The following is a 23,642-nucleotide window of genomic DNA, read 5'->3' as shown; positions in this document are numbered from 1 at the left end:
AAAACGTACAAGGGTCGATAAGGGAGTGGGTACTGATTTTCAGCACAATGTTGCGATCAATGTGGGGAAAAATGCACAGGGTGGCGGCGAAGAGCAGCCTTCGGTTAGTAACTCCAAAGGTACGGTGAGTTCAGAGGATAAGCAAAAATCAGAGTCAGATGACAAATCTGCATCAAGGTTCAAACGTTTACCATATATGGGTTTTTCCATGCCCCTGGGAGCACATTTGAATAAGTCCACTAAAGAAAAGATATGGAGGGGGGATTTTGTTGACGTTTTTAAACTGCTTCACAGGGAAATTCAGGCGAAGGAGGGTTCAAAAGAAGAAGCATGGGAGTTGTCTAGAAGGCCCAGGGTACCCACAAACATAGATTCTTGGACCTCTGCCTTCCTTATATTTGCCAGTGTTTACTGCGAGAAATTCCCGGATAGATCAGTGTCCCTTTTTAAATACCTCGATACAATCAGGAAGGCGGCCTCAGAATTCGGGGGATACTCGTGGTTGCATTATGATGAGGAATTTAGGGCCAGACTAGGGTTAATGCCGGATAAACCATGGGGGGAGGTTGATAATGAGCTCTGGATACAATGGATGTATCCTCAGCGGCCCCCTCCTTCCATGCACACGGCCAGTGGTCTAGCCGTTGCGTATCGGCCCTTTCAGAATAGACCCACCCTGGGGGGGGTGGGTAATGGGAACAAGCAGCAGTCAGCCATTTCCGGGGCATGCTGGAATTTTAACAAAGGGTTCTGTACAAGGAACCCCTGCAAGTACAAGCACGAGTGCTCAAAGTGCGGAGGCAGGCACGCAGTCTTGCAGTGTTTTGGAGAGCAGGCGAACTGGGGAAACAGTTTTTCAAATAGGGGCAGAGGTTTCTCGTTCCAGTCTGGAAACAAGGGCTTCTACACCAATCAAGGTGGACAACCTATGTAATTGGTTACGTTTTTACCCCAACTCTCAGGAGGCAGCGCTGTTAGCATGGGGCTTTAAGGAGGGCTTCAAGTTAGGTTATCAAGGCCCACGCTGTCGACGATTTGCCCTGAATTTAAAATCCGCCAATGCTTTCCCTCAGGTGGTAAGAGAAAAATTGATGACGGAAGTCCGGGAGGGAAGGATGGCAGGGCCTTTTGATTCATGGCCCCTGGATGATCTCATTGTGTCACCTCTGGGCGTTGTTCCAAAAAAGACTGCTGGAGAGTTCAGGATGATTCAGCATCTCTCGTGGCCTTCAGGTGGCTCCATAAATGATTTTATATCCAGGGACGATGCTATGGTGCAATTCTCAACTATAGACTCAGCTTTTCAGATGATCAGGAGGTCAGGGGAGCATTCGCAGTTAGCAAAATGCGACATCAAATCAGCCTTTAGACTCCTGCCAGTTCACCCTTCTGATTTTTCTTTGCTGGGAATCTTTTTTGAGGGAAGTTTCTTTGTTGACAAATCCCTTCCTATGGGTTGCGCCATATCATGCAGATTATTTGAAGCTTTTAGCTCCTTTCTGCAGTGGTGCTTTTCTTTTATCACAGGACACACCGGGGTAACACATTACCTAGATGATTTTTTGTTCATAGGCTCAGCCAATTCTCAGCAATGCAAAAAAGCTATACACGAGTTTGAAAGGCTGGCTCATGAGTTGGGGGTACCCTTAGCTGAGGATAAAACAGAGGGCCCCGCTTGTTGCCTTACATATTTGGGCATTGAAATTGATACCTCTGAAATGCAGGCCAGATTACCTCGGAAAAAGATTCAAGAAATAGCTAAACTTTTGGACCACGCATGCTCAGCAGCGAAACTAACGTTGTGGGAAGCCCAAAGCTTATTAGGCCACCTAAATTTTGCATGCAAGGTTATTCGTGCAGGCAGATCCTTTTGCAGGCGTTTGGGTTTCTCCATGTCAGGCCTGAAGCTCCCTCACCACAGGGTTAGAGTAACGGCTCAGATGCGAGCAGATTTTGAGGTTTGGTCGATTTTTCTGGCAGAGTTCAATGGCATAACAATCTGGTCACTAGAAGAAGATTTTAACTGGGAAATGCAACTTTTTTCCGATGCTTCTGGAGCCAATGGTTTTGGCCTTTTCTGGGAGGGAAAATGGTGTGCCGAACGATGGCCGGCTAGTTGGGTCGCCCAAAAGAAGAGCATAGCCTTCCTGGAATTTTTTCCTTTAATAGTGGCTCTAACTGTTTGGGGAAAGAAATTGGCCAACAGGACAGTTTTATTCAACGTTGACAATAAAACAGTGGTCGATCTGATCAACAGTCAGAAACCTAAAGATAAGCCTTTGTTGAAATTGTTGCAGATGTTTATGTTAGGCTGTCTTAAACATAACATTATTTTCAAAGTAAGGCACATTTCCGGTATCTCAAATAACATCGCGGATGCCCTATCTCGATTTCAGTGGGAGAGATTCCGTGGCTTGGCGCCAGGAGCAGACAGGCGGAAGACTCCAATACCCGACGAGATATGGAATCTGGTGGTGTGAATGTGTACCATCTCATCGAGCTCTCTTTAGCAAAGAGTACAAAGCTGGCTTACAGGAGAGCTTGGCTGGAGTTTCTTGACTCAGGTGCTGCATGTAGGAGTTTTGATGGGTTGGGGTTAGAGCAGCGACGAAAGGATGTGGTGCATTTCATTACGCTCAATATCAGTAAAGGCATTTCTTCCACCACTATAGCCGGTAAGCTAGCCGGTATTTCATTTTACGGTAAATTTTTCTGGGGCTACGAACCGTCAGCAGGCGAGATGGGTAGAAGAATTCTTCAGGGATGGGCTAAGACAAAAAAGAGAGGTGCATACAGGAGAGATCCTATATCCCTGCAATTGTTGCATAGAATAGTCTCTGTATTACAAGAAGTTTGTTTTTCTGTTTTTGAATTCCGGCTATTCAAATTGTGCATGGTCTGGCTCTTTTTTGGGGCTTTTAGAGTTTCGGAGTTGTTAGGGAGTGTAGCGAGCAGCGACATACCAAAAGAAAACATATCCTTGCGGCAATCCGACATAGAGATTTTTCTTCAACACTCTAAAACAGACCAAATGGGCAGGGGTGCTAAAATAATACTACAGGAGGTGGGCGGCTTGTTATGCCCTGTGCAAGCTTGGCTAGATTTTTTGTCAGTAGGCGGGGCAAGTTCAAAGTTTGTATTTAGGCATCGGAATGGGTCACAGCTAACTGCTTTTCAATTGTTGTCTGTTTTACGAAAGGCTTTGTCAAGATTGGGCAAAGATCCAACCAGTTTTGGTACCCATTCTTTTCGTATTGGGGCAGCATCGGAAGCAGTTCGCTGGGGTTTTGCTATTAATGATGTCAAAAAATTGGGACGCTGGTCATCCGATTGCTGCCTTCGCTACATTAGACAGTTAGATCAGGACAGTTAATGTCGCGGAATATTAATTGTTTTTTCATTTTAGGTTGGGCTGCCATCTTGGAAAAACGTCAGCCAAGAGTCTGGATGGTCGGTCATTCCTTCATCAAATGGGCAGCTAAACAAGCCGAAAAACGGCACTTTGGAAAAAATTTAGGTTTTTCTTCAGAGGAAGTGCTGCTCTGCTGGTGGGGAAAAAGTGGCATGAGATGGGGGCAGTTTTTACCTTTGATGAGCGAGTTATCTGCAAACAGCAAACCTGATGTGATAATTTTGCACCTGGGGGAAAACGATTTGGTACAGTTGTCAGGTTTGTGTCTTTTAATGGAAATGAAAACTGACTTGGAACTCTTTTTGAACACTTGGCCTCATGCACAGCTGGTTTTGACTGCTTTAATGCCTCGCAGGGTTTGGAGAGGGGCGGACAGATTTACTGCCATGGAACGGGCGAGGAAAAAAGTCAACCGCGGCATGCAGCGTTTCTGTATCCTTAACAATATTCATTGGCTTGTGCATAGTGAGATAACCAAAGATGACTATCAATTTTTCAGGCATGATGGGGTACACTTATCTTTCATTGGCAATGAGATTTATATTCTGAATATACGAGAAATGATTTTGAAGATTTTGAACGCAAAAACATGGTGTTGAGTTATGCTGTTGAAGCGGCAGCATCTGTTTTTTCAGTTTATGCAATACTTAACTGTTTTTAGAAGGAAAATTTTTTCTAGTTCCAATATAATCAATTATCGTCTCCATTTCTCCTTCCACCTCACCCCCCCCCCGCCCCTCCCCCCCTCTCCCTTTTTTCCCCTCCCTCCCATAGGATTATTTCATGAATTCGCTGTATTTATTGCAGTTTTTCTGGGTGCTTACGCCGCCCAGCCTTAGTGGATGGTGGTAGTTTTTTCTGGTTAAGAAAATGTTGCTATTGTTTTCCACTGTTTGGCGACAGTATGTATGTGTATATACATATATATATATATATGAATATATATATATTTATGTGTATTTTTAATTATATATATATGTTCTTCTGTTTCTTGCACATGGTGCTTGTTGATTTTCTCGTAATAAATGTTTTTCCCAGTTGTAGCGGCTGGGGAGCTCAGGTATATTTTGGATCGTTTTTGAATACATTTGCCATTTCAAATGTTGTCAAGTGAGATTTTTGAGCGGGAGGGGGGGACAGGAAAAACACCTGTGGAAGGGTTTTTCCTGGTGGCAGAGTGGAGGAGATCAAGACAGGCAGGAAAGTTTGGGGGCGTTAGGGATAGCTTCGGACAGAGGAAAGCAAGGGAGAGAAATTGGAGGCAAGAGTTAGGCAGGAGATGGAGTTAGGGGTTTCTGGGAGGAGGATTAGGCCGAGCAAGGTGGGGTGGTAGTTGTACGGGGATATTGCTTAGGGGCGGGGGGTGTTAGTTCGGATTATGTTTGATTAGGACCTGTTTCTTTGCCTACCTGTCCAATAAAGCGGCCTTTTACCCCACTTTGAGTCTTGGTCATGATTATTGCCCGATGAGGGCTCCTGGGGGCGCCACTCGCAGAGTGTGCACCCCCGGGCAGCTTCGGGCACATGGTATGGCCGAGGCAGGTAGGCAACGCTGATTGGTCGGCGCTTCGGTAGCGCGAGTCTAACATTCCAGAGCATTCTGTGTAGGCGCCTGGAGTGTATGACAGGAAGGTCGACGAATTTTGTCCCACCCTCCCCACCCAAAGAGAGAAAGGTGAAAGGGAGAGAGAAAGGGGAGAAAGGAAAAAAGGAAAAAGAAGGAGAAGGGGAAAGGAAAAAAAAAAAAAAAAAAAAAAAAAAGCGCCATGAGTAACGCTTTGTCTGGGAGGTTGTCGCTTGGACAGGTGGCAGAGTGGAGGAGATCAAGACAGGCAGGAAAGTTTGGGGGCGTTAGGGATAGCTTCGGACAGAGGAAAGCAAGGGAGAGAAATTGGAGGCAAGAGTTAGGCAGGAGATGGAGTTAGGGGTTTCTGGGAGGAGGATTAGGCCGAGCAAGGTGGGGTGGTAGTTGTACGGGGATATTGCTTAGGGGCGGGGGGTGTTAGTTCGGATTATGTTTGATTAGGACCTGTTTCTTTGCCTACCTGTCCAATAAAGCGGCCTTTTACCCCACTTTGAGTCTTGGTCATGATTATTGCCCGAAGCTTGGGCTCACAGATCACAGATGTGGTGCCTGCCGCCCCGCCCCCCCCCCGAGATTCCACGAGGTGGAAGAGAAAGGTTAGAGTGCTCTTGTGTGTAACCAGACACGCAGAATGCAGCTGGTGAGGGCGACTGCTCACTCCCAGACTGATTATTTGTTAACAAGCTGCTAATGTAAACAAGCGCGGCCCGTCATGGGGGGGACAGAAGATGTGCACGCAGGGACAGCCTTTACTGGCGGCGGAAAAAAAGTCCCCAGTGTATCACGCCGCCAGTAAAGCATCCAATCCCCGCGTGCGCATCTTTTGTCTCGTTTGTCTCCCGCGTGCACGCTGGAATCGTATCGATTCCAAAAGGCCTCTGCATGGCACAGCAGTGCATGCGCTGCTTTCGACAGGACGAGACCTAAAAAGACAGAAGGAAAACGAGAGTAGATGGAATGAGCAGTTTGAATGAAGCTGTTGTCTGTTCAAAATTAGACTTTTGAAAAGAATATCATCAACTTGAGTTAGATGAGCAATGAGGTATGTCACTGTTTACTCAACACGTTTAGGCCTTTTCACTTCGAAGTGCAAGTGGGTGAATTTTGCAAAATCGTCAACAGTGGAAATCTTTCAAGGAATAACTAGAAAAACGATATATGCCAGGAAAAAAACGGTTTAAATTGCACCGATGAATCTTTATATTTGGACTGAGTCCGAAAGATCACGATGACACTCTGGATGAAGTATGTAAGAGGCTTGTAGATGCTGGCCTCGTATTCACTGCAGATAAGTGTGAATTTGATAGAAATAAGGTTACATTTGTTGGACACATACTTCCAAGCAAAGAAATGCAATCAGATCTGGATAAAGTTGATTTAATTTGTACAACAAAAGTATCTGGTGATGTATTTGCAGTATGATACTCTTTATGAATGGCAAGTAATTACGAACAATGCATGCCACATTTTGTCCATACTGCTGCATTACATGAGTTAACAAAAAAAGGCCGTTTTCAAGTGGACGGACGAATGAGATGATGTGTTCAATAAAACAGAGGAGGAAGTTTCACCTGTGAAACACATGACCTATTTGGATCTTCAATGATGCACAGAATTATTGTGGGTGCAAGCCCTATTATTTTAGGTGCCCACATCAGGCAAGGATTCTCCAAGATACATAATCTCATACACAAATTTACATTTAGCAGAAGTGGGAAAGGCCTATTCTTAAGCAGAACAATATGAGAGTTTACCTGTGGTTTGGGTTCGTGAGCCTCAGCACCTATTTCTGTAATGCAAGCCATTTACATGGTTCGCAAGTCATCATGTACTGCTCACAATAACAGTAGAAAACCGAAATTACAACCGAGAATCGAAAGATGTGGAATCAGATTACAAGATTACTCACAAAAGAGCAAGGATTACAACCCAGCAGATTTAATTTCAAGCCGTTCGATGCCCACCTCCGGAGAAAACACTTTATCTACCGAAAATTTAAATTGTATTGCAAGACAATTAACACTAGAAAGAATAACAGAGGAAGAATTAGAGAGAGCTACAAAGGAAGGCACCACTATAGAAGAAGCTATCAAAACTAGTCAATAAAATAAAAAGAAGCGCGAGGACTCTGCAATTAGATTGCAAAAAGTGCTAAAAAGTACTAAACCGCTAGTTTATAAACAAATACAGTGTGGACCGAGAACGTCAACAAAACAGCTATTGTTAGCAGGGGCCGGAATTGGGACACCAGAAACATTACGAAAAAGAGTGGTTCAAATTGCTTGTAATGGTCACAGGGGTCACACAACTACAAAAAAAGTATAAGAGTAAATGCAGATTACGTGGCACCAATCTGAATGTTACACAACTTTTGAGCGATTTCACCTATCAGAACGAGAAAATAACCATTTGAACTAATGTTTGGGTGTGTTAGCCAGACACATTCAGTGCTGTGTGCATCCAGATTATACAGTGATTCTAAAAAAATGACCATATAGTAAAGCAAAAAATGAAAGCCGATGCTGATGCTCATCATTATGAAAGGAGTCAACTGCCAGACCCAGGGTGTGGGCCTTTGCCAAAACAACCTCGGTTAAGAAAGGCCGATGCTCCTTTTCGAGGTAAACTGCTGCAAGCAGATCAAAATAAAAGAACCATGTTATCCTCAAATGACAGACAGAGGTCAAAACCAGGAACATGTCTCATTTTAAACTCGTAGTTCAATAAACCCTCTTCGAACTCGGAATGTTTCAAGGAAGCATTGACAGAAGATAAAAAAAAAAAGCTAATGGGAAATCCGAGTGAAGTTTCTTCACAAGTTTTGAAAATTCTAATGACACAATAGGGGTGTTCATGGTCAATGGCTGCAATCGGCACGTCTGTTTGCAAATCCACAAGGGTTATAGGGCGACCACAATGTTTAAGAGAACAAATGTGATGATGTTCACTGGAGAATAACAGTAGTTCTGTAGTGTTTGTTTTCTTTCTTTATTTCGTTTCTTCTTTTCTTCTTTCTCCTTTGTCTGAGCTTTTCTTAATATTTTGTAATTTTATAATTCATACAACTTGTTATTTTGAGAAAGGAGATGTAATGTCTTGTCCACTATTCACACCGAATGTGGTCTCTTTAAGTGAACGTTCGGTAGCCATTAACGTGTTGTAGATGTTATTAATAAAATGTTGATTTTTAAGTGTTTGTTTAGTTAAGATGATGGCGGAGGCAGCCTGAGGGTGCAATGCTGAACTTTACGTATGAGCAAATATACCTTGTCAAACCTAGCTCAATATTTGTCTTTGCACGTGCTTTGAGAGGCATCCACACATAAGACCTCATAGCATACATGCCTTGGACCCAAGTTCATCGTTGTTGGGTCCCGCAACTTTGTTGTTTTGCTCCCTTTTTGGTTCCTTTGATTCTCTGAGCTTTTCTCTGGATTACACTTTGGTACTGTTTACTGACCGGTTGAGATGCCTACAATAGATGTAAATCAGAGAAATTCCTCTTCCTAATCCAAATTGTACCTTTTCGGGACTTTGCCCTTTCAGACAAAGGTATACGTGTGGATCCTAGGAAAGAATGGCCTAGACCTCACACGTGATGGACATACATTGGTTTTTGAGTTTTGGTAATTGTATTTCATTGAATCGTTTATTACTTCCAGAAATAGATTTCCATTTTACTGGGGAACAACTCAACAAGAAGCATTTGACAAACTGAAAACCTCTTTCACTACTGATCCCATTTTAAGGCCCCCTTCCTTGTGGAAACTGATGCCTTTTCCTTTGCTCTAGGAAGCATACTAACACAAAGTGGTCTGGTGACCAGTAACACTGTAAGGAATAAGGGAGTTAAGCGAAATTGGGGATTCACTTCTGGGATTGGTGGTCATAGAATATGGTCAGGATTGTATGGAGGATTGTGGAGGATCAGCCGTTGGTGGTTGGGGCATCAGAAACATCACTGATGGAGGGACTTCCCGGTTATGAATGGTAGCACGGATCCACTAGCGGTGTACTTCCCTTAAAAATGATGTTTTTGTTTTTTGCGTTGATCAAGTTAATTCAACATTGTTGCCTCCCTCACCTCTGTTATTCTTCCCTACTCTGTTCCCTCGGTCCGTGACGGTATAGCTTTATTATTGACCTGTTCTCTAGATAATGAATTGGTACTGTTCACTGACTGGTTGCCTGAAACCTGACTTGCCTCTTCGAATACTATTTGGTTGTGTTTGCTAAATGGTTGCTTGAACTCTGTCTTGCCTCTGGATGACGCATTGGTATTGCTTGCTGTGCTTGTTCTCCTTCTTGTTCCCCCGAATCCCAGTTTTGGTATCTAACCAACATTGTTGTTATTGGATTCCTTAATTTGTAGCTTGTGGCTTGTGTTATCTGTGACCCTCCATTATGAAGCTGGTAAGCTGGTAGCTAGACCATGGCCCACCCGCTGGGGTCCCTGAGTTGGCTGCCTGCGTCGGCATGTAAGTGCTGGGGGGGGAGGGGTGCTGGTGATACCTGCACCAGCCGCAGGTAGGCAGGGGGGGTGGGCAATTCCAGCTCTGCCACTTGGGTAAGCATATTGAACACTTCATTTTCTAAACATATTCTAATGGTTATACAACATAGTAAATCTTTGTGCTATTTAACTTCGGGAAACTGTTCGCATTCACCTTTGAAAACTTCAATGAGAAACCTCTTAAGTAAGAGAGACGTGTGGTAATGAAACCAAGCTATTCCAGATGTCTCTATTCTCTCTCATGCCCATTCCCCTTCGCCACCCATGTTTAGTTCTACTGTTTGTGTGTGCCTACACAAGGGTGGAGCTACATTCTGGGGAGTGGGGCAGGTTGTCTTTAGACTCTGTTGATCAAGACCTATGGATTTTGACAAGTCCATGTAATATATAGAGACTGGGCTTTGCCAAGTACCTATAATCGTGCTAGAAAAACTATACGTGGACCAGTTAGCATAGAGGGACAGGGAATGTGAAAGCACAAAGTTCTGGTCCAAGCACGGCGATGGTTAATACACAGCCACTGAGGGGTTATAGAACAATTATTTCCACCTGATACAATTTCTAGCCAGCAACCCGTGGCCCACACACCTCTTGTATGTCCTATCTTCCTCTGCTCGTCAGTACTCTTCATCATGCACCATTGCACCCCTAGTCCCTGATCCCCCTTTTACTTCTGCATCCATGCTGTCACCCACCCAAATTAATTTCACCCCCGCAGCTCCTCCTCTCAATGTTTCTCCGCTTCTGTTGGTCTGTCGCACTGCTCCATTCAGATATTCCCTCCACAACATGATCTCTCTGATTCCCACCCAACTTACATCATCCCCTCATGCTGCCATTTCCTCCCTTAACCCGAAGCCCTGACCCCCACCCTCATCTGCAACCTCCCCACCTGGCACCCTTCCCTCATCCCAAGATACCTCTAGTGCATCCGTGAACACCTTCAATTCCATGAGTCGCTGTTTCTCTAACCTCACTTCTCGGCGCTTGGCGAAAACCTTAAAAAGGTAGCAAACAAAATTAGAGGACTGAGGAGATCTATGACCATGCCTGAGCCCCCATTGGCATGGCATAAACACACAAATGCACAGAGACAAAAGAAAAATACAAACTCTAACAAATTTAGAATTGCTTAAGTTGCACACTGTAAGCTACAAAGTGTGTAGTGAGAAAAGCATTTAGTTCAAAACATTCAATTTGAAAAACATTTAGTAAGAAAAAGATAGTTTGAATAAAATGCAGTTTGGACTTTGGCCATTGCCACAAATTAACTATACAAACACTAGACTGTAACACTCATGCTGGCTATTTGTGCTCAGCTGTGGTGTGGTGCAGGAAAGGTAATGACTCAAGTTGAAGTTATGGCCAGACCCGAGAATTAAAAAAGTTTTGCAAAATATATAGATTATTAGCTATTTTTACCTAAAATGTCCCACTAAAAGTTCTGAATTACATACATTAAAAAAATAACTCTTTGGATTTGCAACCTTGATTTGGCCAGTCAAAATGTATTTTAAAAATAATAAGACTGTATCAATCAACAAAAACTACTGGTTAAAAATATCAAAAATACCCCCAACCTGAAAGAAAAAGAGTTAATCATTTTTAGGTCTTAAGGATCAGAGCCTAGGTTTAATAATTGTCAGTCAGCATTGCAAATGGGATGTAGTACCCCCTGCCATATATTATAAAAATATTGCAAGTCACTGAGGAGTTCCATGACCATAGAGGAACGAGACTAAAGGAACTCCGAAGTTACAATATCCTTAATCATGTATGGTAGGGGGTGCGTTATTTCTTATAATACAAGGTCACATTTCCCACAAAACACTTAAATCCGTGATGCGTAGCTCTTTCATAGGAAGGAGAAAGCATGTTTGCACACATCAAGAATAAAAAGCAGAATCTCTAGTGCAAAATGAAACACATCAAAATAGCTGTTAGGTATTTGTTGCAAAAAGATATTAGATACACTTTAGTGCAAGTCAGTTTTTTTTAAAGGCACAGTAAAACATGCAGAAAGATTCTAACTTTTCTAGAATTATTCAAGGAGTGCAAAATATAAAGATGTTGCCATAAATATATCCTTTCTTCATGTACAGCTATAAAAGCACAGTAGAAGAAAAAAAAGCAAAGTTTTATTGTATTCCTTAAACAGCTGCTTCAATTGACCTGAGGTGCTTTTCCCCTCAGCTGCTGGTTCTGGCAGCAGGAATTGTGAGGTCAGAACTCAACTGTAATAAGATATTAGAGTTGAGATCTGACTGATTTCTTTAAGATCGGCAACTGTGTGCGTCACAAGTTGCCAATTATAAAGAAATTAGAGCCACGCTTTTATACAGGGATTGCAGGGTCTGGGCCTCAATGACACACAATTGATGGACGGAATGCAGAACAAATCGAAACATTCACGCCCAGTCAAGAGATCTGGCTTAAATCCATCATTCTTTTGCTCACCATGCCACCCCAGGTTAGACCTGGCCATATGCAAATCAGTCTTGACCCTGTGCCTCATGGGAACAGTTCAGCCCGAACTGCCAACCCAGTTCCTCCCTGGACCAGAAAGAAGCATCCTAGGACCGGTTTCGGGGTTTCACCCCACTTCAGCCAGGATAGCTTGATTCCAGTGGCACGGTGAGCCCAGGACCCACGTCTGGGCATAGCTGGCGCACATAGGGCGAGAAAGCAAAAGACACACAATTGATGGACGGAATGCAGAACAAATCGAAACATTCACCCCCAGTCAAGAGATCTGGGTTAAATCCATCATTCTTTTGCTCACCATGCCACCCCAGTTTAGACCAGACCATATGCAAATCAGTCTTGACCCAGTGACTCATGGGAACAGTCCAGCCCGAACTGCCAAGCGAGGTCCTCCCTGGACCAGAAACAAGCATCTTAGGACTGGTTTCGGAGTTTCACCCCTCTTCAGCCAGGGTAGCTTGATTCCAGTGGCACGGTGAGCCCAGGACCCACGTCTGGGCATACCTGGCGCACATAGGGCAAGAAAGCAAAAGACACACAATTGATGGAGGGAATGCAGAACAAATCGAAACATTCACCCCCAGTCAAGAGATCTGGGTTAAATCCATCATTCTTTTGCTCACCATGCCACCCCAGTTTAGACCTGGCCATATGCAAATCAGTCTTGACCCTGTGCCTCATGGGAACAGTCCAGCCCGAACTGCCAAGCCAGGTCCTCTCTGGGTCCCGTGCTCTCCATGCCACTGGAATCAAGCTATCCTGGCTGAAGAGGGGTGAAACCCTGAAACCGGTCCTAGGATGCTTGTTTCCAGTCCAGGGAAGACCTGGCTTGGCAGTTCGGGCTGGACTGTACCCATGAGGAACAGGGTCAAGACTGATTTGCATATGGCTGGGTTCAAACAGGAACGGCATGGTGAGCAAAAAAACGATGGATTTAGGCCCAGATCTCTGTACTGGGGTGAATGTATGACATTGTTCTGCATTCTGTCCATCAACTTGTTTTTGCATTTGTCATCCCGAGTGGGAAGGGTATGCCCAGACGTGGGTCCCGTGCACTCTATGCCACTGGAATCAAGCTATCCTGGCTGAAGAGGGGTGAAACCCCGAAACCGGTCCTAGGATGCTTGTTTCCAGTCCAGGGAGGACCTGGCTTGGCAGTTCGGGCTGGACTGTACCCATGAGGCACAGGGTCAAGACTGATTTGCATATGGCTGGGTTCAAACTGGAATGGCATGGTGAGCAAGAAAACAATGGATTTAGGCCCAGATCCCTGTACTGGGGTGAATGTATGACATTGTTCTGCATTCTGTCCATCAACTGTTGTTTTTGCATTTGTCACCCCGAGTGGGAAGGGTATGCCCAGACGTGGGTCCCGTGCTCTCCATGCCAGTGGAATCAAGCTATCCTGGCTGAAGAGGGGTGAAACCCCGAAACCGGTCCTAGGATGCTTGTTTCCAGTCCAGGGAGGACCTGGCTTGGCAGTTCGGGCTGGAATGTACCCATGAGGCACAGGGTCAAGACTGATTTGCATATGGCTGGGTTCAAACTGGAACGGCATGGTGAGCAAAAAAAGATGGATTTAGGCCCAGATCTCTGTACTGGGGTGAATGCATGACATTGTTCTGCATTCTGTCCATCAACTGTTGTTTTTGTATTTGTCACCCCGAGTGGGAAGGGTATGCCCAGACGTGGGTCTCGAGCTCTCCATGCCACTGGAATCAAGTTATCCTGGCTGAAGAGGGGCGAAACCCTGTTTCAAGCTCAACAAGATTAAAAGAATAACATTCTTAATATAAGACTCCTATATAGTGCTGATTCGAAAATGACTAGAAAACCTCAAGTTACAGAACAATTCATGAACCGTTCTCTTACAATAGTGCTTCCATAGATAAAATAATCAAAAATACTCTAAAAACAGTACCCACTGCATGTTAATAAGCTTTTACTTAAAATCCTGAGATACATCTCCAAATCTATCGATCAGGTCTATGAAATCTTATTTCATAATGCAATAAAAATTCATTGCCCCCCCTCATGTGTTAACACTTCCAAATATGAGAGGGATTTCCTTTTAGAGATGGCAGATGCAATAAGGTAGAGACCAAATAGCATATGTACTTCATCAGTCATCATGAGGCTGCTATGTTCAAGCTGTGCTGAAAGAACAAGGACATATCACTGAGCCACTAGAGATACATAGAGGGACGCGGGAGGGCTGTTCACTCTCCCCACTGCTGTTTGTGTGGGCCATAGGCTGCTGGCTCAGGGAACAGCACAGAGGAAAGCAGCCCCAGAAAGGCAAGATACTGATGTCAATGTATACTGGTGACATACTGCAATTCATATGGATCTCTGTGCAAAATCTGTCTCCTATAAACAGAGACATAATTGAGTCTGGAATGGACTCTGGAATAAGAACAAACTGGGAAAAGTTGAAGATGCCACAACTATCACCTGGCACAGACAAAACTGAGATAGGTTTCCCATTACAATGATGTGAAGATCCGATTAGACACCTTGGCATTAGGATCCACAGAGATCACAACACAACCGTCACAGCAAATTGTTATTCAGTGCTTGAAAAGCTCCCCTGCCAATTAGGTGGATTTGTTTGACATTATCCATGGTAGGCAGGACTGCACTAATCAAAATGATAATCCTACCTAAATGTCTACATCTGACTACCAGTGTCCTGGCTGCATCCCTATATCTGTTTGCCAATATGCGGGTTTCAATGTCGTTTTTCCTAAGGCTTTGTTCCATACTCTTTTGTTCCGTATGGGCAGGTAAACAGCCAAGCATACAATGGGACATTATGAAGCTCAAAACTTTCTTTTGAGAACTTTGGGTTTCATGTCCCAAAGTTTAGATCTACAACATTTAGGACACTAAGCCCAGTTCCCCTCAAAAGGGAGCTTCATAACATCCCGAATTGCCCAGTTTGCGGCAATCTGATATCCTGCAAAGACTAATACACCACATACTATAGGTGAGAGGAAACAGATGACAGGGGGCACACATACTGACTGCCAAAACTAAGAAGCGGAATATTAACTGGGGAGAATATTGGGAAACACTCAGATTGACTTGCTAGTGAAATCTATGGCACATAATCCACTGTTTACCCTGACAGGGATTAAATATGAGATAGATTCTTAATGAAAAGCTGATTGTTCAACAAATGGGTCAATTGTACAGAGGTGGCAAATACCCAACAATAGAGCAACATAAGGAGGACAGTGCCAATACTATGGTAGATCCATTTACAGATTTCAGTATAAAGCACATGTGTGACGCTGGACATTCTCTATTGACCCCCTGCCTTTTACAATGAAGACTAAAATCATACAGATACAAGGCACCAGACGGTGAGTGACAAAGCTAGGTGATAGTGTAGAGTATGCACAAACCGATATGAAACATCAAGGCAATGACAGCATGGGAAATAGATGTAGGGGAAGAGATTCCATATAACTATTGCAAATACTACTGTGATCAAACTGCAGCTCTCCCAGTTAGGTACCATTTGCTGCACTTTAAATTTCTGCACCAAGCACAGACCCCTGCAGCCTTGGCTAAGCTTCACCTCCTACTTAGCCCAAGATATCATAGAAGACAAGATAGGCATGCTGACTTTCTCCATGTGGCTTGGAATTGCCTGAGCGTACTTTATTACTGATTTTGAAAGTTGTAAGCTTAGCAATTTTGCAAAGTCAAGGATTGATGGTTGACAGATGGGGTCGTTGGCATTAGTCAGGATTGTACTGAGGTAGTTGGAAGGTAGGATCCGAAGGAATTCAGTCTTTAGTGGGATCATTTGGAGGTGATACTGGGACACTGGTATGAGATCTCTGACTTGTTTAGAAGGGTAGTCAACAACTCCATGCAGAGGTTGAATAGGGTGAGAGAGCGGGTGGGGCCTTGAAGACACCTTGATGGAGTGGCATGTTGCAAGAGATGGAGTTGAGGAATTAATGAATTGGAAGTGATCGCTTAGATATGAGGCGAACCAGTTGAGTGCAGACCCTCTCAGTCTCATTCTGGTTGCTACGATTTGAGGAGAGTGAAATAGTTGACTGTGTCATGAGAATGAAAGATACTTGTTTAAGGTTTTCTTGGCTAGACCCTTTGTTTTTTTTAAACAAAATTTGGGGTTACCTGGCCAATTTCAGATAAAGATTTACTAATAGGTTTAGTCCAGAAAGATTCAAAGGCTGACCTCAAGTTCTTTATTTCGGAAGAGAGGATGAGATCTGAGAAAAGAGATGTTTTCAATTTGGAGATGATTTTGCTCAGTTGGGTTCCAAAACTACTTTGTGATTACCAAAATCAACTGACACCTGGTCAGAACTCAAAGTGGCTAGAGTAAATGGAGAATCAGTGACAGAGATTTCAATTTTCCCAATTTAGTCTTTAAAAACTATGGCAAAGTTCTCACTGATTCTCACTGATTCCATTGTGTTTGCAATATAGAAGTGTGATTGAGGAGGCCCTGGTTGATTATCTATCTATGTCAAATAGTTTTCAGGTCAATTTTTTGCTAGGTTAATATCTGATAAAATATGAGGCTTTGGCTTCAAATATGATTTTTATTTGTTTTTTATTTTCCTGTGTTGGAGTTTCTCTAGGTTGCTAATGGTATGACATTATCGCCATCTGCTTTCGGCTAATCTCATGACCTTTCTGTCAAAGTTTAGCTGTTTCTTGAACTATTATGTGGTGGCTTCAATTTTAGTTGCTTCAGTTTTAAAGGGACGGTCTCACCAATGATTGTGGACGAAGAGTTCAGAATTTGATGGGTCATGGTTTCTACCCATTGAGATGATGAGATGTTAGACAGTGATTTGGATATGTTGGTATGTAAATTCTCTGAGTTGATAATAGAAAAGTCTCTGACCCGTTGTTTGTGGTGTTGATCCGGGCCCTTCATAATCATTTTATAGGCGATAATGGAATTAGCAAGTGGTCTGAAAAATCTACTGGAACTGGTGTTTGTGGTTCAATGTTTGTTAGCAATCACAAGGTATTGTGCTTTTCACATGGGTAGGAGAGATGGATCGTTGGGAGAGGTTGTTGTCGCTTATGAAGCTGCTCAGTTATGAGGCATATGAGTTGTTAATTGCATCTCAGTGCAAGTTAAAGTCACAGAGGAAGATGTGGTTAAGCTGAGCATGATAGTGATTGAAGGGTGAGGTCTGTCTCATATTCTATGACAGCGAGGTTGTCTCCAGGAGGTAGATTAGGTGGAACTTGGTAGGAGTAGTCTGTGTAATGGATTTCAATTGAGAGGCATTGAAAAGTGTGGACTTTGATATTTTTTATTGTTATGCATTTAAATGAACTTCTATAGGATGATTGCCATTCCACCTTCAATGTGTTCAATCCTGTCTTGGCAAAGGATGGAGTATTCTAGAGGAACCAGGACCCGTAGTAGTGGCTGAGAAGCTTTTCATGACCTAGGTCTCTGTGAGGAATTGTCAAGGCTTATGGCTGTGATGAGTTTAGATATTTTAATCCTGTGCTTTGCCATAAACCTGCAGATGTGCAGCAGGTATCTGAGGGAGGATTGTGAATAGTGACTGGAGGGAGCTAAAGTATGAATTTTGATGAGGTTGTTTAGCTTGGATTCTCTTTTGTTGCTGGGCTGGCGATTCCTCCTTTGGCTAGACGCGGTAGGTGTACTGTGAATCATTTGGCCGTGTCTCTGGCAAGGTTTATTGCAATATTATATTACAATAAATTTAATGGCTTCTTCACTGATGTCCTGTGTCGATCTCTTGGGTCTTGGTTCCTTGTCTCTGGGAGTAGAGATGATGTGTGTACTGACAGAATGGCAGCAAAATGGGGGGATGAACGGATCAGTAGATTGTACGGCTGAGCACATCATTTCACATTAGCGGAAAGAAGGATAATGCTCATCTTGGGCTTGAGGGCATCCCAATTGTTGGGAGGGTAGGAGTCCATGGTGAGTTTAGGTAGTTTGATTTTATTGAGGGAGAAAGTAAGCTGAGAGTATGGGGGATAGCTGCTCTAGTGTTTTTATACAATTTGAACGCTGTTTTAAGCAGCTGGGAGCGTGAAGAATGGTTGAATGAAAACGGATGGAGGAGGATCACAAATGTAGTCTCCCGGGTCTGCGGGAATATTTACACTCATTGGAGCTGTGGTAAAGCTTTAGCAATTTGTACTCTGCCTCACTAAACATTATGTGAAAAGAGGAGACAGAGAAGTTGGCGAGTACATGAAGAAGGTGAGTCTAGTGCAGGCGTGAGCAAGAATGTATCAACTTTGCTGACTCTTTTCTGGTCTTCACAGATGCAATGTGCCAACTTCCTAAAGAAAGTGAAAGTAAAGGCCTGCAAAGAGCAGCAGGACTAGACATCAAATAGCACGCAGGTTCTCCTCATTGAGAAGCAACATGGCTGCCCGAGCAGCCATCAAGCACTTCATGGTTCACCCGGCCTCTCTGCAGGAGCACCGTCCAGAGAACAAAGGTAAAGCACCTGGGCACTGTGTACGCAATACCAGTCACTAATATCGCTGAGCAGGCGGAGCAGCCTCCATTGCCATGCAAGCGCTGTGTTTTTATGTTACAACTAGTTTAATGGTGGGTATCAGCTTTACTAGAGACGGAGTTATTTAATGGCCTTGGCTCTTACACCCATTCCTAGACCAGCATTATGTAATGTAGTTTCTATGTTTGGTGTCCTGTTGTGAAGCAGCATTTCTAGTACTAACGTGGCAAGGCCAGATTTCTGCTTCAGCCTTAATCTTTCATTCCCTCTCTGTTTCATACCCTCTTGTTTACCATCCTTCCTGTACTCCTTTCCCTTTCACCCACCATCATACTTATTCATTCTTCTTCTATATATAGTAATCTCCTCCACTCTCTTCCTTCACTCCCTCTGATTCCATCTCCTTTCTCTCTGCCTTCCTCTTACCCCTCATTCTACCATCACAGCACTCATCGGACTCTTTTTTTCTGTTTCTCCTTTTCCTTTCTCTTGCTATCAATTTTAAGTCTAGCCTACCAGGCACATCTGGTTGCAAAAGACATTGTGGGCTTATCAAGGGCATGGTCGGTCTTGCAGGCCGCCCATTGCTAATCCTTGGTTGGCTTTACTGTCACTCGAATGCGCCTGCTCCAGGTTTAATATCTTGCCTTGTCCATCTATTGTGTCTATCCCTCAACTAGAGCATAAATAATTTACTTGTGTCCTTTCACTGTTCATTTTTAGGAAACAACTTTTTTATTTTTTATTAAGCACCCCACAAGAATGCATGTGTTTTCCAGCTGTCTCCCAAGTGTGCTTTCCTTCACCTCTCTGCGATTCATGTTGCGCTCTCTCACATGTATGCTTTCCCCATACGTGCTTCTCCCCCTCAGCTCCCTGTTGCTCTCACCCATTTGCTTTACTCGCGCCCCACACTCCACGTTGTTCCCTCTCTCATCTGTTTGCTTTTCTCCGACACACACCTGCTCCACCTTTCTACTGGTGTGTTATCCTCTCCTGTACCTCTCTCTTCCTTCTGTAAGCATATCATCTCACTTCCCCTCGCCTCCTTCCACATCACTCTTACTGACTTTTTTTTCCCTTTGCCTCACCCAGGTCTTCTTCCCCATCTTTTTCTTGCTCTCTCACATACTCCCTTATTTTCGATCCCATGTAAGTCTCTCTGTGTTCCCATCTCTCTCCCTACTTTGTTAAAGCTCCCCCACCAGAACAATTCTCACACCTTTCCTCTCCTATCCTTAACCTTCCCTCCCCTACCCTCCTACGCCCCTCTATTGTCGCCCCCACACACATTTACCAACTGCTCAGCCCCGAAGGAAAATGTGTGTTAAACCCCTTGAAATACAGAATACCATACAGTTATTCCACATTCTGAGGGGAATAACTGTACAGTAGTGATCGGGTGGTGCTACACGGTAATGGTAATTATGTTTGTGGACTTTGCAACCCTCCAGTACCATGTGTCTCTTAATAGGAGCGCACAATGTGCAAGAAACCGAAGAACCAACTCGGAAGGTGATGTTCTATGATCTGCAGTTCACTAGCATTTGGAAGGATGGGAGTCCGAGCCCCCTCTCTCGGGATTCAAACTCGTGATCCGCACATCACCGCATTTCTTAGTGCCAAGCCCCCAATTCAGTGAGCTATCCAGCTGGCACAATGGACGGTTTCCTTGCCCGCGACAAACTGTTGTGGCCATGTATCTCCTGTGTAATACTTTAGCTTTTCCAAACTGAAGGTCTCGTGGCTATTAAATAATAATCATCTTTTTTAATGGTGCTTGTTCTGGCGATCGTGGAAGCTAAGTCATACATGTTGTATTTAGATCATAATAATTAATGGTTACAGGCTACAGCAGGTGCGTGATGTCCTACAGGGCTGTGAGAGATTTGAGATCATGAAAGAAGGCCTGCCCTCGGATTGGGCCGCACCAATGAAGAAGTGCATCATGGGGAATATCCCGTTCCCCTTAAAGCAGCCCTTGACTACCTTGCCACCTCTGGTCACCTGAAAGTGACTGCTGCCCCAGGCCCCCAGCCCTCCCAGCTTCCAGGACGGTTGGCCCAAGCCGGGTGAGACTTACCTTCTTCTTGAAGAGCAGAATGGTGTGCCTCAGCTTCCAATTTGCCCGTTCCTACAGCAAAATGTAAAAGAATTTAAGTAAATGGGGGGATTTCTGGTTTTTAGCAGATACAGGAGTAAAACACTGACATTTCCTTTATGACTGTCTGCATAAGAACACATTTAACATAGGTGAATGCAATATGATCGAATATAGGTGAAGTCAATAAAATTTCAGTTAGTATAAATTGAGATCTATTAATATAAGTTGCCTTAGCATACGTTAACTAGGCATCTGCTGTGGTAACATGTTAAGCAATAGAAGCTACCCTTAATAGGGGCAGTTATAAAACAGAAAGGTGAGTGCATCTAAAAATGTAAGGTACAAATACTATAATAACATATGCTAAAATATGTTAACACAAATAGCCTAGGTTAATATAACATATTTTAAATTGATCTAAACGTTGATTACATTGATAGTAATGATGGAGCAAGGTTTCGTATAAAAAGAGATTTGCTCGTATGCAATCCTCTCGAATAACCTGTAACATTATAACCTACCTGTTTGTGAGTACTAACTTAACATCACATTTTACATATTGTTTTTAGGGGAAGCTTTTCTATGTGCTTCACTAATAAATAACCCGAGTGTCCTTAAAATGGCCACCCAAAACACGGGAACTCTTCTGCGCATGCATCTACTACACCTACGTAGTATGACGTCTTCTCTAGCTTGGTGGGAAATCTTTGCAGCTGCGCAATAGCTTTTAACATGGCTGCTCGAAAACCTTGCATTAACGCACATGCCGTGCTGAAACTAACCTATGCAAGTTTTACTAAGCTATTAATGCAAAAGTTATATTAAGTAAATGGGGTTAGAGTAGAAGTAAGTGGTTTTCAGTGAATTCATTTAATTTTGTATTCTAACATGTTCTTTTCTGACTTTATTAACAGCTCGCATTTGGGCCTTGGAGGGTGACCGATGTCCCTATCCTTTGCGACAACTACGCATGTGCGCAACATCCTTGTTCTGAAACGAAAATCATTGAATGACTGCCCATGTGCTCAGCAAGGACATGGGAAGATCAACTCCTGATCCTATGTGAGGAAGAACCCGAAACATTGTATTACAGATTTATCGAACCACATATGAAATGCTTGTGGGAATAAAGCTTGTGGGTATTACAATTAAGGGGGGTGGGATAGGCAATAGAACCAAAGAAGATTATTGCACTTAGTATGGTGTGATGTCCTCACCCCATTGCCTGGCCCAATCAAATTGAGGAGTGTACATGGAATTGAAACATTTGGGGGTGGATCATACATTTGAATTGGTATAACAGAGGTAAGTTCAAGTTAGTAAGATACACTTGACCCACTTGATGCCGATGCTATGCTGAGATGCCCGATTTTGCTGCAAATTGATTGAAGAATCCAACACTAGGAAAAGATCGCAGAACAATGAGGAGGCACATCTAGGAAGGGGTCCGGACGAGCCCGAGCCGGAGAGAGTAGCACCAGAGAGGGGTGTAACGCTGGCATTACACTAGAAGAGGTCACCTTCCCGGACCTGAACCTGTCCTGAATCCTTGACACTCTGATGTCTAGGTCCTCACACCATTCTAGGTAAATATAGTTCTGTGGGGTTGTGCTTCGTATGTTGCTCTCTGTTCTTTCTCTCCTCAGGTACTGTCATCAATGAGATTAATTAATGTGAATTGAATTATAAACTAAATGAACTACTTTCCCTGATGGAGAATCCTAATGTGTTTACATGTATTTGATATGACTCACAAAATTATTAATTCAGATAAAGCCTTTAAAACTCCTACTGAGTCTGTGGTTCTTTGAATAAAAGTTGAATGTATTGTTATTACTATTATCGTTTCCTCCCTATTCTAATCTACTACTAGATCTTTCGACAGGTACATTTACTTAGGAGACAGGGCTGGTAAGAATACCGGTGTAAAGGCTCTCTAAGGTAAATCAAAATTGATGACCAGCGGACATTTGCTAGCTCATTGAATGTATGCAGTGCTTTAAATGGGCCGGTACTCACCGGTACTTAGTGCCGGCACTTCTTAGATTTATCACTCGGAGTACCGGCACTTCTCTACTGCCGAGAAGAGTACCGGTACTCATGAAACGCTGGCGACCTTTTTTTGATCACTAAGGCACTTCTATAGACCTGTGCGGAGCCCAGCTGAACAATTCAGCGTGGGCTCATTTGCATACCATCTCGGTGTTCAGACATCGAGGCAGCCCAGTGATAGCGTAATTAAGAAAGCCATGGGAGGTAACCAGGTTCAAATGGCTTTAAAGCGTACAGATTCTTTTGTTAAGTGTCTGCTTATGTTTGCTTGCCTGTGATTGTTGAGAAAAATGAGAGAAGGGAGGGGGAGGGGGGAGACAATAGAGACACTCTTGGAAGTTATATTAGCGGAAATGTGTGGAATGTTTTGTCGGTGCATGTCTGCTTGTTTCTTTCTGTGTCACTCGAGAACAGCAAAAATTTATGTTGCACATTTTACAAACCAAAGAAAAGTTGAAATATCGCCGCGTTTGGGTTTCGTGTTTTTTGTTATAAGTAAACAAACCTGCTTTGTTCATGGAAAGACATTTCCCATGTGTTTTGGTATGTGCTGCAAGTAGTATCGAAGTCAATAAGTATCGGCATGTCTTGCCCTAAGCCCCGCCCCCAAGCCCCGCCCACTCACCACATTTAAATGAGTGCCTGCACTATTTTACCCCCATTTAAAGCACTGAATGTATGAATGTATATGGGCCTAAATGAGTGTTGTGTGTATGCATGTATAGAGCTGGTAAACTCCGCTGCATCAGTAATGACGTTGCTACTGGTTACCATAATTTAATTTAATGTGCTCATATAGGTTAAGTCAATGCACTTTCAGTTACAATAAATTAAAATATGTTGATATGATTCCATTAATGAAGTTAATTTAATACATGTTAAGTTGATATCAGTTAATTTAATTGAATGCAAGTTTATTTATTAAGAAGACGTGAAAGAAAGATGAGTTACTATGGAATAATTTAAGATAAGATATG

At 43.3% G+C, this 23,642-nt stretch overlaps 1 protein-coding gene across 3 annotated transcripts in view; it reads right to left on the bottom strand.

The window, feature by feature from the left end:
• Nucleotides 1–23,642, bottom strand: part of KLF1 (KLF transcription factor 1) — a 205,042-nt gene that overhangs the window by 44,403 nt on the left and 136,997 nt on the right. For all 3 annotated transcript variants that reach the window (XR_014960499.1, XM_085600637.1, XM_085600638.1), the window contains 2 exons: nucleotides 20,593–20,643; nucleotides 10,431–10,508 (listed from right to left, as the gene is read on the bottom strand). Coding sequence is in view for 2 of the 3 variants with exons in the window: in XM_085600637.1 (XP_085456763.1) it covers nucleotides 10,431–10,508; nucleotides 20,593–20,643 (129 nt within the window). In the remaining variant the exon portion in view is untranslated. The remainder of the gene's footprint in view (nucleotides 1–10,430; nucleotides 10,509–20,592; nucleotides 20,644–23,642) is intronic.

This window comes from Triturus cristatus, chromosome 4_2 (assembly GCF_964204655.1).
Source record: "Triturus cristatus chromosome 4_2, aTriCri1.1, whole genome shotgun sequence".
NCBI lineage: Eukaryota > Metazoa > Chordata > Amphibia > Caudata > Salamandridae > Triturus > Triturus cristatus.
This window is presented reverse-complemented; position numbering and strand designations above follow the sequence as displayed.